Source organism: Myxocyprinus asiaticus, chromosome 6 (assembly GCF_019703515.2).
Source record: "Myxocyprinus asiaticus isolate MX2 ecotype Aquarium Trade chromosome 6, UBuf_Myxa_2, whole genome shotgun sequence".
Classification (NCBI taxonomy): Eukaryota; Metazoa; Chordata; class Actinopteri; order Cypriniformes; family Catostomidae; genus Myxocyprinus; species Myxocyprinus asiaticus.
Window position 1 is genome coordinate 48,589,251 of NC_059349.1, and position 13,854 is coordinate 48,603,104.

General features: G+C 39.2%; 1 protein-coding gene across 7 annotated transcripts in view; it reads left to right on the forward strand.

Annotated features, from left to right (window-relative positions):
* Nucleotides 1–13,854, forward strand: part of LOC127442077 (SLAM family member 9-like) — a 284,700-nt gene that overhangs the window by 233,761 nt on the left and 37,085 nt on the right. For 3 of the 7 annotated variants that reach the window (XM_051699828.1, XM_051699827.1, XM_051699826.1), the window contains exon 6: nt 10,768–10,934. The exons of the other annotated variants lie outside the window; for them this stretch is intronic. In XM_051699828.1, the coding sequence (XP_051555788.1) occupies nt 10,768–10,830 (63 nt within the window). In that variant the 3' untranslated portion in view covers nt 10,831–10,934. Of the gene's footprint in view, nt 1–10,767; nt 10,935–13,854 lie in introns of those variants that run through there. 7 annotated transcript variants of the gene reach the window in all.

A 13,854-nucleotide genomic window follows, 5' to 3' on the forward strand; every position in this document is an offset into this window, starting at 1 on the left:
ACGTGATGAGCCCTCACCGCCGTGTCATATTGGGTGTTAAAACTATTGAACATGGTTAAATGATTCAGTTCGTACGCCGGCCACCTCGATTCAACAGCATTTTGCCATCTGTGGTCCAACCACAGGATGCGCCAGTGTTGCGCGCAGAGATTCACAGTCTCCTTGCAAAAAACGTGATAGAGACGGTCCCAGACTGCGACACACACGGTTTACAGCCATTATTTTGTCATTCCAAATGAAGATGGCAGGCTTTGGTCAATTCTAGATCAAAGACGCTTGAATTGCATGCTCGCGAAGTGCCCATTAAAAATATTAACTCAGAAAAAGATCTTATCGCACATCCATCCTCAGGACTGGTTTGCGTCAATAGATCTGAAGGACATGTACTTTCATGTACCAATCGCATCGCATCACAGGTGGTTTTTGCGATTCGTGTTCGAGGGAACTGCATATCAATTCAAAGATCTTCCTTTCGGTCTGTCAAGTCATTTTTATTTGTATAGCGCCTTCCACAACACACATCGTTTCAAAGCAGCTTTACAGAAAATCATGCGTTAACAGAAAATGAAACCGTAATATCTATAATGTCTTAGAGTATCATTGGGTAGTTTGATAAAATACGATGGTGAATTGTGTTTAAAAATAAGTGATTATATAAAAATTGTATTTAGATATCCAGTGAGCAAGCCGAAGGTGACTGTGGCAAGGAACACAAAACTCTGTAAAATGTTTGTTAACCTTGGGAGAAACCAGGCTCACTGTGGGGCCAGTTCCCCTCTGGCTAACTTCATGAATATAATGCCAAAATTACTTAATTATGTATAGTGCAAGTCATGGTTTAAAATTATTAAACTAAGTGTTTAAGTGTTTAAATAAAGATTTTGTAAGAACTGTAAGATTAATGACTAATGTCTTTGAAGTTCATCCTGGATAAACTGCAGAAGTTCACATAGATGCATTGTCCTTTGTTAGTTGTTGATGAAGGCTTTTGTTGGCAATTAATTGATAGTCTATGTATTCCATTTTAAGAGTGTAGTCCATCATTAGACTGAGGTGATGCAGGCAGAGATCAGTGAGGTGCATCGTAGTTCAACCGGCTGGTAATTTCAGTGAGGTCTATCCTAAGACCAAGGTTCAGGCAATGGCATATGATGTATCCCATGTCATATGGTTGGAGTTGGCATCAGTTCATTCTCTGAAGTCCATCGTAATAGACTGAAGTGATGTTTGGCTGGCACCAGCTGCATTTAGTCATCATCACTCAGAGACATGTAGCAGTGGAGTCCAACACGAAGCAGGAATGGAGCTGGATCCAGCTGGTTCTGGTGACCTCAGGATATGAGTCCCGAGGTTGAGACAGGGATACAAATAGAATAATATTAGCATAGATGCCATTCAATTTATTGCAGAGTTATAGATCATGATCAATGTTTCTGGTTTCTGGTTCCGGCAGACCTAACTAAAGCAGCCTAATTCTGAGTTGAAGGATAAATTAGGTGTATGCCTGGCTAAATAGATTAGTCTTTAGTCTAGACTTAAACTGAGTGAGTGTGTCTGCATCTCAAACAGTGTTAGGAAGACTATTCCATAGTTTAGGAGCCAAATATGAAAAGGATCTACCTCCTTTTGTGGATTTTGATATTCTAGGAACTATTAACAGGCCAGAATTTTGCGATCATAATGAACGTGATGGAATATAGCATGTTAGAAGGTCAGACCTTTCAAAGCTTTGTACGTTGTTAACAGAATTTTAAAATTAATACGAAATTTAACAGGTAGCCAATGTAACGATGAAAAAATGGGGCAAATATGATCATATTTCTTGGTTCTAGTCAGCACTCTGGCTGCTGCATTTTGAACCAATTGAAGTTTATTTATTGAACTTGCAGGACATCCTCCCAGTAATCCATTACAATAATCTAGTCTTGAGGTCATGAATGCATGAATTAGTTTTTCGGCATCAGCAACAGAGAGCATATGTCGTAATTTAGCAATATTTCTTAGGTGGAAGAATTTTACAAACATTGGTAATTAGATTTTCAAAGGACAGATTGGTATCAAATATAACACCTAAGTTCTTCGCTGTTGAAGATGATGTAACAGTACATCCATTGAGAGTTAAATTATATTTTAGTGGCTTATTTTTTTTTTAAGAGTTTTTTTTGTCCAATAATTAGTACCTCTGTTTTGTCGTAATTGAGTAGAAGTAAATTTCTGGCCATCCAATATTTGATTTCACTGATACACTCTGCTAATTTGGAGAATTGTGAAATGTTTTCAGGTTTTGAAGAAATATAAAGTTGGGTATCGTCGGCATAACAGTAGAAACTTATTCTCCGATTGCTGATAATATCTCCCAGGGGAAGCATATACAAGGAGAAAAGCAGAAGCCCTAAAACTGATCCCTGTGGCACTCCATACTTAACTTTTGTTTGGCTTGACAATTCCTCATTTACATAGACATAGTGGTAGCGGTCTGCTAAATATGACAGAAACCATGCTAATGCAAGTCCACAAATGCCAACATAATTCTCTAGCCTATTCAAGAGAATGTTGTGCTCTGTCATGTCGAAGGCAACACTAAGATCTAGAATTGAAATGCAGCCACAATCAGATGATAAGAGCAAGTAATTTGTAACTCTGATAAGTGTAGTCTCTGTACTGTGATGGGGCCTAAATCCTGACTGAAATTGTTCATATATACTATTTCTCTGTAGAAATTAATATAGTTTGGAGGACACTACCTTTTCTAGTACTTGCGACATAAACGGGAGATTTGAAATCGGTCTATAATTGGCCAGTTCTCCAGGATCAAGTTGTGGCATCTTAATAAGCGGTTTGATAACTGCCATTTTAAAGTTTCTTGGGACATGTCCTAAGGATAGCGAGGAGTTAATAATATTAAGAAGAGGTTCTGAGATTACAGGGAATACCCTGTAATTCCATGCATCTTGTTTCGATAAAGAATAGTTCTACCTGAACGATAGCGTGGTGTAGATTGAGTGACATTAGCTGATCGCAGCAAACAAGAGACGAGGTAATGATCTGAGATGTCATCACTCTGCGGTTGAATTTCTATAGAATCAAAATCAACTCCATATGACAGCTTAGTTGGTGTGGGATCTAACACACATTGTGACTTTGATGTTTTGATAAGTTTTGTTAGCTCTTCATAAACTATGACAGTAAAGGATTGAAGTTGCACGTGAGGAAAATTATGAGACACTGTTTTCTGAGGTACTGTGACAGATGGTTGCATAATTCCAAATTTATTTCTGATTATTTCAATTTTATCAGTAAAGAAATTCATGAAGTCATTACTATTGTGCTGCAACGGAATATCGAGTTCAGTTGAGGCTTTATTCCTAACCAATTTAGCCACAGTACTGAATAAACACCTAGGATTGTTGTGGTTATTTTCAATGAGTTTGCTAAAATAGGCTGACCTGACAGCTTTTAGTGCCTGTCTGTAGCTACAGGCACTGTGCTTCCATGCACCACGAAATACCTCTAATTTTGTATTCTTCCACTTGCACGCCATTTTCCGAGCTGCTCTCTTCAGAGCGTAAGTGTGATCATTGTACCATGGTGTGGGTCTTTTTTCTTAAATTTTCTTTAATTGAAGGGGGGCAACAATATCAAGAGTGCTAGAGAAGACTGTATTTATGTCTTCTGTTATTTCATCAAGTTCTTCTAGACTTTGGGGCTTACTGAGTGTATGAGATAGATCTGGAAGATTATTAGTGAAGCTATCTTCAGTGGTTGAAAGAATAGTTCTTCCTGAACGATAGCGTGGTGTAGATTGAGTGACATAAGCTGATTGCAGCAAACAAGAGACGAGGTAATGATCTGAGATGTCATCGCTCTGCGTTAGAATTTCTATAGAATCAACATCAACTCCATATGACAGAATTAAATCTAGCATATGATTATGGCAATGAGTTGGTCCTGTCACATTTTGTCTGACTCCAAACGAGTTGAGAATATCGATAAATGCCAATCCCAATGTGTCATTTTCCATTTTCTATGTGAATGTTGAAGTCACCAACAATTAAAGCTCTATCTACAGTAAATACTAAATCTGAAAGGAAATTTGCAAATTCACCAAGGAAATCAGAATAAGGCCCGAGTGATCTATATACTGTACTGTAGCAAGGGCAAAAGACGACAGAGATTTTTTATTTATGTCTGACAGTGTCACATTATGCATTATTAGTTCAAAAGACTTAAACTTATATCCTGTCCTCTGAGTAACACCAAAAACGTCACTGTAAATTGTGGCATCACCTCCTCCATGACCCTTCAGACAAGGCTCATGTTTATGAAAATAACATGGGGGAGTAGATTCATTTAAGCTAATATATTCATTTCGGTTTAAGCCAGGTTTTAGTCAAACAGAGCACATCCAAACTATGATCTGTAATAACTTCATTTACAATTAGTGCTTTGATAGAAAGTGATCTAATGTTTAGTAGCCCTATCTTTATATGATGTTTATTTTCAATTTTCAAATTATCATTCTTTCTTCAAGTTTGACCTTAATCAAATTTTTTCTAGATGATTTAGTGGGGGGTACATGTTTGGTAGTTTGGGGAACATACACAGTCTCTATATGATATCTAGGTGATACAGTCTCTATGTGTTGTAGTTTATGTGACCTGTGTGACATCTCAAGGCAGCTAGCAGATGTTCGGATTAGCCAGTTTGTCTGCTTCCTGACCTGGGCCCCAGTTATTCAAACACTATCACTATTAAGACTATGAGCCAAATTACTAGAGAGGAGAGTGGCACCTTCCCTGGAGGGATGGAGTCCGTCTCTTTTTAGCAGGTCAGGTCTACCCCAAAAACTCTTCCAATTGTCTCTAAATCCTATGCTATTCTCCGGACACCACTCAGACATCCAGCCATTCAGTGACACTAATCTACTATAAACCTCTTTGCCATGACGAGCTGGGAGGGGGCCAGAGCATGTTACAGTGTCTGACATTGTTTTTGCAAGTTCACACACCTCTTTAACATTATCTCTAGTGATCTCCAACTGGCGAAGCCGGACATCAGTAGTGCCGACATGAATAACAATTTTAGAAAATTGACGTTTAGAATTAGCCAGCACTTGTAAATTTTATCTGATGTCAGACGCCCGAGCCCCGGAAATGCATTTAACAATTGTGGCTGGAGTCTCTATTTTCATGTTCCTTACAATAGAGTCACCAATAACAAGGGTTCTTTCAACATGATCCTCAGTGGGTGCATCACTGAGTGGGGAGAATCGATTGCAAGGAACGGGAGAGTGGTGTCGCTTTTCTGAGCACGTATGCCACTGAGACATCACCCAAATGCCCTGCTGCGTGGGCTCTACAGCCGGAACCAAAGTTTGTGTGTTGCTCACTGTACTACCCATATCTGAAACAGTATCTACCGGCTTCTCTTTCTCACTGACCTCCACTAGTGTTTGGATACGTGTCTCTAACTCATTAATCTTCTCCGTCAGCCTGACTAATTCCTTACATTTACCACATGCGAATCCCTCACTGCTGACGGAAGAAGCTATAGTAAACATGTGGCATGTAATTCAGGAAGCAATAACATGAGCGGATGCCATGGTTTACCGCAATTGTTTGTTGTTGTAGGTTGTTCCCGAGCGGCGAGGGTTTGAGATTGATGTGAATCCATCATGCAATTGTTTGTTGTTATGGTTGTTCTTGATACGTGGTACTTTGAGATAAATGCAATAATCCATGTTACAGAGGAGAAAATGGGTGCATGCTGTAAAATGCACGCAGTTTAACTACGATAAAAATAGAAAGCGGATGCACTTGGAAAAATGCATGCAGTTGAATTGCGATAAGAGAATAATGCGGTTGGAAAAATGGCAGATATTAAAGATTAAAAGCTGAAAACAGTTAGATAAGCGATGCTAAAAAAAGCTAGCAGGCTACAAACACAGACTTGAGCTAGGCGCAAGCAGGAACATGAACAGGGATTAAGCCATCATTAAACCTAGAAAAGGCTACATGCCTACAGTTTAATCAATGCCCTTCAGAGCTCAGGTGGTCCTTTGCAAGACTTCTTTCCCCCACCATTTAATTCAGAGGAAAAGCAGTCTATGCATATGTTATGCCCGGTGAGGGCATTGCATACATATGTCGAGTGCACCTGTCAGCTTAGGCTGTTGGATCAGGTCTTTGTTTGTTATGGAGGATGAACAAAAGGAATGTCCATCTCCAAACAAAGGCAATCTCACTGGATCGTTGATGCGATCGCCCTCGCTTATGAATCGCAGGGCGTGAATTGTCCTATTGGTGCAAAGCAAATTCAACCAGAGGCATGGCCTCTTCATGGATGTGGACAAACGGTGTGACCATACTGGATATATGTTTGGCAGCAGGATGGTCCTCACAAAACATGTTCGCGAGGTTTTACAACCTGGACGAGGCTTCCATCTCACAAGTCCTCGCTGTATAGAGTGCTTCTTACATTCAACGGGTGAGCCCAAACCCTCTTTATGAGTAGGCTACTGACAACAATCAACACAGCCACCTATATATATATATATATATATGCTGTTAATGTTGAACTGCCCCTTTAAAAGTCATAAGCACACCCATAAAAAAAAATAAATAAAACCTACTTTTCTAACCATGGTTGTGAAAGGGTTAATAAAACCATACTGTCAATATCTGTATGGTTCATATAGATTCCCAGACTACATTAATTTCCATCTGGTGTCCGCCACTATTCATTGCATACAGTATACACTTAGATATGTCTTAAGTCATTGGCCTGTGGCCTTTTGGCTGCGACTCCTTATGCATACATCTAAATAGTGTTATACCTCTGGGGGTGTGATATCACGTAGTGCAGCTTAATGGGATGCTGTTCCCCATAGTGCTTAGAGCAATGTCAAGTAAACTGAATCTGTCAGAGCCAGGATTCAAACTTGGACCTCTGGCGCAAGAGTCTTAATTTCCACCACTGAGCCACAGAAGGGAGTGGAACCCAATAGTCAGACGTGTTCTTAAATGAACTCAAGAGTTTATCAACAAAAATAGCAAAAAGGGTACAAAAAGCAATTTCTTACTGACAACCACCAAACAGAAAGATCTTTAGTCCAAAAAGGATCCAAAAGGAGGAGAAAATAATCTCCAAAGAACTCAGGAAAAAGACACCAAAAAACAGCAAAAAATAAACACAGGGAAAAAAACAATCCAAAAGGCTTTCAAAGTTTAGTACTTAGAACTAGAGCAGACTTATGGCAGCAACTGGCTAGGAACATCAATAACCAAGCAAAGAAACAAAAAGAAGTGATCAGCTTAAATACACAGCCCAGAACGAGGCACATGTGAAAACAATAACACATGATACAATGGCGGGAAACTAAAATGAAACACAATGAGGGCCTCTAGTGGCCAAAATATAACATTAAGGCAAAAACTCTGACAGAATCGAAAGGGAACGTCTCTGGTTACACATGTAACCTCGGTTCCCTGAAAAGTAGGGAACAAGCCATTGCGAAAGCTGGCTGCACTACTACTTTCAAGATACAACTGACTCACCAGTGTTGTAGTACTCGAGATAGGTCTTGGTCTCGAGAACTGATGCAATGCTTGCACAAAAATGTTATTGTTTTAGGTGGATGGTAAAACTTGGAAAAGGAGTGTTGAATAAAGATGGTTAAATTGATTTCAGCTCCTGAGTGTTTGTTTGTATTTGTTTGCTCATAGAAAACAAAGGAAAATTCACACACATAAAATTCCCCTTTGCAATGCCTTTTTATTATTTTATCAAGACATTTCTCATGGTACACTGATACACACACACATACATACACACACACATATACAGTTGTGCTCAAAAGTTTGCATACCCTGGCAGAAATTATGAAATTTTGGCATTGATTTTGAAAATATGACTGATCATGCAAAAAAAAAAAAAAAAAAAAAAATCTTTTATTTAAGGATAGTGATCATATGAAGCCATTTATCATCACATAGTTGTTTGGCTACTTTTTAAATCATAATGATAACAGAAATCACCCAAATGGCCCTGATCAAAAGTTTACATACCCTTGAATGTTTGGCCTTGTTACAGACACACAAGGTGACACACACAGGTTTAAATGGCAGTTAAAGGTTAATTTACCACACCTGTGGCTTTTTAAATAGCAATTAGTGCCTGTGAATAAATAGTCAATGAGTTTGTTAGCTCTCACGTGGATGCACTGAGCAGGCTAGATACTGAGCCATGGGGAGCAGAAAAGTACTGTCAAAAGACCTGCGTAACAAGGTAATGGAACAACCATAAGCACTATGTTTGGAGAGGGGTCAACAAGGCCTATAGTGAAAAGAATACCATCCCCACTGTTAAGCATGGTGGTGTCTCACTGATGTTTTGGGGGTGTGTGAGCTCTAAAGGCATGGGGAATCTTGTGAAAATTGATGGCAAGATGAATGCAGCATGTTATCATAAAATACTGGCAGACAATTTGCATTCTTCTGCACGAATGCTGCGCATGGGACGCTCTTGGACTTTCCAGCACGACAATGACCCTAAGCACAAGGCAAAATTGACCCTCCAGTGGTTACAGCAGAAAAAGGTGAAAGTTCTGGAGTGGCCATCACAGTCTCCTGACCTTAATATCATCGAGCCACTCTGTGGAGATCTCAAACGTGCAGTTCATGCAAGACGACCAAAGACTTTGCATTACCTGGAGGCATTTTGCCAAGACGAATGGGCAGCTATACCACCTGCAAGAATTTGGGGCCTCATAGACAACTATTACAAAAGACTGCACGCTGTCACTGATGCTTGACTTAAAACACAGTATTAAGAACTAAGGGTATGCAGACTTTTGAACAGGGGTCATTTAATTTTTTTCTTTGTTGCCATGTTTTGTTTTATGATTGTGCCATTCTGTTATAACCTACAGTTGAATATGAATCCCATAAGAAATAAAAGAAATGTGTTTTGCCTGCTCACTCATGCTTTATTTAAAAATGGTACATACGTATATGGCAATAAAAGAGGTGAATGAAGAGGAATATAAATTTGTTTTCTGTGGGAATGTGGAATGTTCAGATCAAGTTGAGGAGTGCCTATGGTTTGCATGTTCCACATTTTATCGTAAGTGTGTCATGCAGTGTGGGACTTGCACTGGTCTGGTCTTTGTTTTGACTTGGTATCACCCTGCCTTGGTCTTGGTCTTGACTTGGTCTCAACCCCTCAAATTCTTGGTCTTGTCTCGGTCTCGATACACTCTGGTCTTGGTCTTGACTTGGTCTTGGTTTAGTTGGTCTTGGCTTCAACACTGTGACTCACTCTTGTCCCTCAGTCAGAAAATTCTGAAGAAATGGTTATTGAGCACCCACTTACTTTACATAAGCCAACTGCACGCTTAAAGTGGTGGGCTCAAACACCATTGCCAGTCAGAGGATTGGCATGATTGTATATGGGTTTCAACCAGGTAGTCTAAGAAAGACTCCCCATAGTGCTTACGGCAATGTCTTGTTCCCTTCATCTCAGGGATCCGAGGTTACATGTGTAACTGGAGACTTTTTTTTCTTCCTGTGTGTGGAGCACTCCTATATCTTCCTCTGAATCACGTTTTATTATGGACCCTTTTCACAGACTGTGATCACGCTTTTCCGCCTTATTTATCAGCGTAAATCTAGCAAACTTTTTTTTTTTTTTTATATTTGCAATTTTTTTTATTATTTAGTATAAAGTATAACATTATACTTAGTATTATATTACCCTGGAATTTGTTTTAAAAAATTAATTACCACAGATGCGAAGAGGTATCTAATACAGCTGCTGAGAGAGTGACAGTAAATTTGCCATATTCGCTTTTCTGACTGTCATAATCCATCGATCTCAGTTTTGTTCTTAATTTGGGAAGCTGTATGAACATAACAGTGCCGTTTTACTCTGTTGATATAGGAGCAAACGGCTAAGTAAAAATTATCTTTGGCATGGTCTCTCATTCACATTTAACCCTATCGAAGTTTACCCTGCAATCGTTTACTTCCGTGTTCAGAAACCTGGAAGTGTGAAAAGGGTCCATAGCCTGGATCAAAATTCAGTTCCAAGATGGTTACATGATGTTCAGTCCTTGACAATTCAACAAGCTATCCGAGCTGTGTAAACTAGAAGTGGTCATTAGATTTCTGCTCTCAATGGATGAACTTCAAAGTAAAAGTGCTTCATGTGCGTTTTAAGTAAATGTCATATTCACTGTGCACTGTATGTACAGTTGGTTTGATTCAGTCTTTTGTGAGAAAATGCGATTGCTAATGTGCACATGCCATCCGTGTTTTGCTGTGTTTAATTTCTTTATGTGCAAATAAATTACTAAAATTGGATGACTAAACAGAAATCAGAAGAAACTGCTATCTACCATTTAAAACACAATCTAATATTTTATAAGATTATTTTTTACAAAGTTAAAGTTTTGTGGGAAATTTTTAAACAGTTAATATTTGTGCTTAATAAAAGTTTTTTTTTTTTTTATAGCAATTTTATGTACATGTTATTTACTATAATAAATTGTGATATATCTGAATTATATCGGCCCTGCTCTTTGGATATCGGCCATTAAACAACCTATATCGGCCGATCACTAGACAAAACAGACAAAAATTGCATAACTGGCAGCAAAATATGTGGCATTTCTTAATACATTATGTTAATCATTAATTTCAAAGAAAGAGAGAGATTGTCATCCAAGTTTATTTCATATTAATGTTGTTTTTTTGTATTCTTTTTTAGTATGTTCTTACAAGTATTCCTGTGTGCCTTGTGGGTAAAAGGAAGGCAATGCCCGTGTTCTAAAGTTCAGTGACTGAAAAACTCTTTTATGTTGTTAACATGTTTATTCTTTCTAGTCCATTTATTACCATTCATATCTCTATTACATATTTTGTATAATTATAAATGATTTATATAAGCTTTATATAGAATTCTGGTTTGTATGAATGTATTGTTTTCTCTGTTTTCTAAGTCTCTTTGCAGGCCCTGCATTCCAACTAGGTCTGGGTACCATGTAGCCTTGATAAAATACTCTACAACCTGTTTGTTTTCCTCTCATCTTTACATCCAGAAAATGTTTATGGGCATGTGACTTCTATGGGCATGAGATATTTTTGTTGGGTGCCTGATAGCCAGTCAACTTCCATTTAATGGATATTTCATAGACATTTAGAATAAAGAGGCCCCACAACACATAGTACAAACCTAAGTGTTAGAACTAGTTATGCCTATAAAATGAATGTTATATTTTAATAATTACTGCTTTCACATAGTCTGATATATAGAGTAGTTTCTGGAATCTACCTACTGTATGTTTGTAACCAATCAGAATGTTAGAAAATCTAACAGTCTTCTATTGTGAAAAACATATTTGGCATTTGCCCATAATTCCATACAGGGTGAATATGGGTAAAGTGACAAAGGACATTTAAACTTGATTGTATCCATGTGTATTTTCTTTAATCATTATAAATCATTACTAAACTAATCTTTGGAAAGTAAACAATTAAAGGTCTAACTCTCCCAAAAATGGAAATTGTCTCATTCTTTACTCAATCCTCATGCCATCCCAGATGGGTATGACTTTTTTTCTTCTGCAGAACACAAACAAAGATTTTAGAAGAATATTTCAGCTCTGTAGGTCCATACAATGTAAGTGAATGGTGGTCAGATATTTGAAGCTCCAAAAATCACATAAAGGCAGCAAAGTCCTTTTTTTCCTGTAAATCTTGACATCAGCAGTCTCCTTGGTGATCATGATTTCAAGCTTGATTACAGTTTCTATTGCTATCTAGCACTCAACGAACTCTAATTGTAATTGAGCTTGAAATCACGATAATTCCGGTTGACTGCAATTACAAGATGTACAGTGAAAAATGAGTTACATTTTGGTCTATTCTCACCCAAATCCGATTACATTACTTCAGAAGACATGAATTAAACCACTTATGGACTATGTGTATGCTGCCTTTATGTTCTTTTTGGAGCTTCAAAACTTTGGACCCCATTGACTTGTATTGTATGGACCTACAGAGCTGAGATATTCTTAGAATCATAATTGACTTAATTGCCAAGTAAGTTTTCACATACAAGGAATTTGCCTTGGTGTTTGATGCATACAATAACAATAAACAATAAACATAGTAAGATAAATAATAATCTATATTTAAGAGACAATAAATAGAGAAAAAGTAAACTGACTGGTTTTAATAAAGGAGCTGTACAATTGTGCGAGATATGTGTTCAGTTGTGCAGGGATGTGCAGAATATGAACCATAGAATGTGCAAATGTTCACTGTTCACAGTTGTTCACAGTTCACAGAAAAGTTCACAGTTTGAGTATAAAAAAAAATGCAATAGACCAGATAAATGTTCTTTAAGTTGACGCAAGACAGATGTGGAAACTATGTTAATGTAACGTGTAGTGTCTATGGAGGTGGGATAAGTGACAGTGTCAGGGGGGTCCTTAGGCCTTGTTTATGAGGCTGCAGACGGGAAGAAAATGAGGTTTTGGTCCTGATGGACCGTAGCCTTCTGCCGGAGGCTCAAAGTCTCAAAGAGATTGTGTCCTGGGTGGGAGGGGTCGGCCACAATCTTTTCTGCCCATGTGACGCTCCTATTCTGCCCGCACCACCGTTACAACCGCCTTAGGGTCCTGGAGGCATACAGTTCCTGGAGAGATGGCAGACTGCAGCCAATCACCTTCTCAGCAGAACGAATGACACGCTGCAGTCTGCTTTTGTCCTTGGCAGTGGCAGCAGTGTACCAGATGGTGATGGAGGAGGTGAGGATGGACTCGATGAAGGTGTAGAAGTGCACTATTATTGTCTTCGGCAGGTTGAACTTCTTTAGCTGCCACAGGAAGTACATCCTCTGCTGTGCTTTTTTAATTGGAGAGCTGATGTTCAGCTCCCACTTGAGGTCCTGGGAGATGAAGGTTCCCAGGAAGCGGAAGGACTCCACAGTGTCAACTGGAGAGTCACACAGGATAATGGGGGTGGGTGGGCCTGGGTTCTTTCTGAAATCTATGACCATCTCAACTGTCTTCACAGCATTGAGGTCCAAGTTGTTCTGACTGCACCAGGTTACCAGATGATCAGTCTCCCGCCTGTAGGCAGACTCATCCCCACCAGAGATGAGCCCAATGAGGGTGGTGTCATCTGCAAACTTCAGGAGCTTCACAGAATGGTGACTGGAGGTGCAGCTGTTAGTGCACAGGGAGAAAAGTTGAGGGGAAAGAACACAGCCTTGAGGGGAACCAGTGCTGATGGTCCGGGAGTCAGAGACATGTTTTCCTAGCCTCACGTGCTGCCTCCTATTAGTCAGGAAGTCTGTGATCCACCTGCATGTGGATTAAAGCACACTCAGCTGGGAGAGCTTGTCATGCAGCAGGGCTGGGATGATGGTGTTGAAGGCGGAGTTAAAATCCACAAACATGATCCTGGCATAAGTTCCTGAGGAGTCCAGGTGCTGGAGGATGAAGTGGAGGGCCATGTTAACTGCATCGTCTACTGACCTGTTAGCTCTGTAGGCGAACTTCAGGGGGTCCAGGAGAGGATCAGTGATGGCTTTGAGGTGGGACAACACAAATGACTTCATTACCACAGAGGTCAGGGCGACAGGTCTGAAGTCATTAAGTCCTGTTGTTCTTGTTTTTTTGGGGGGGAGGGGGGATGTTATCTTTGTTATCAACAGAAGAAAATCATACACATTTGGAATGGCATGAGGGTGAGTAAATGATGTGAGAGTTTTCATTTTCTGGGTAAACTATCTCTTCAACTTTTTGAGGTTTTAAACTAATGATTTTACTTTGGGATGTGTGGCAGA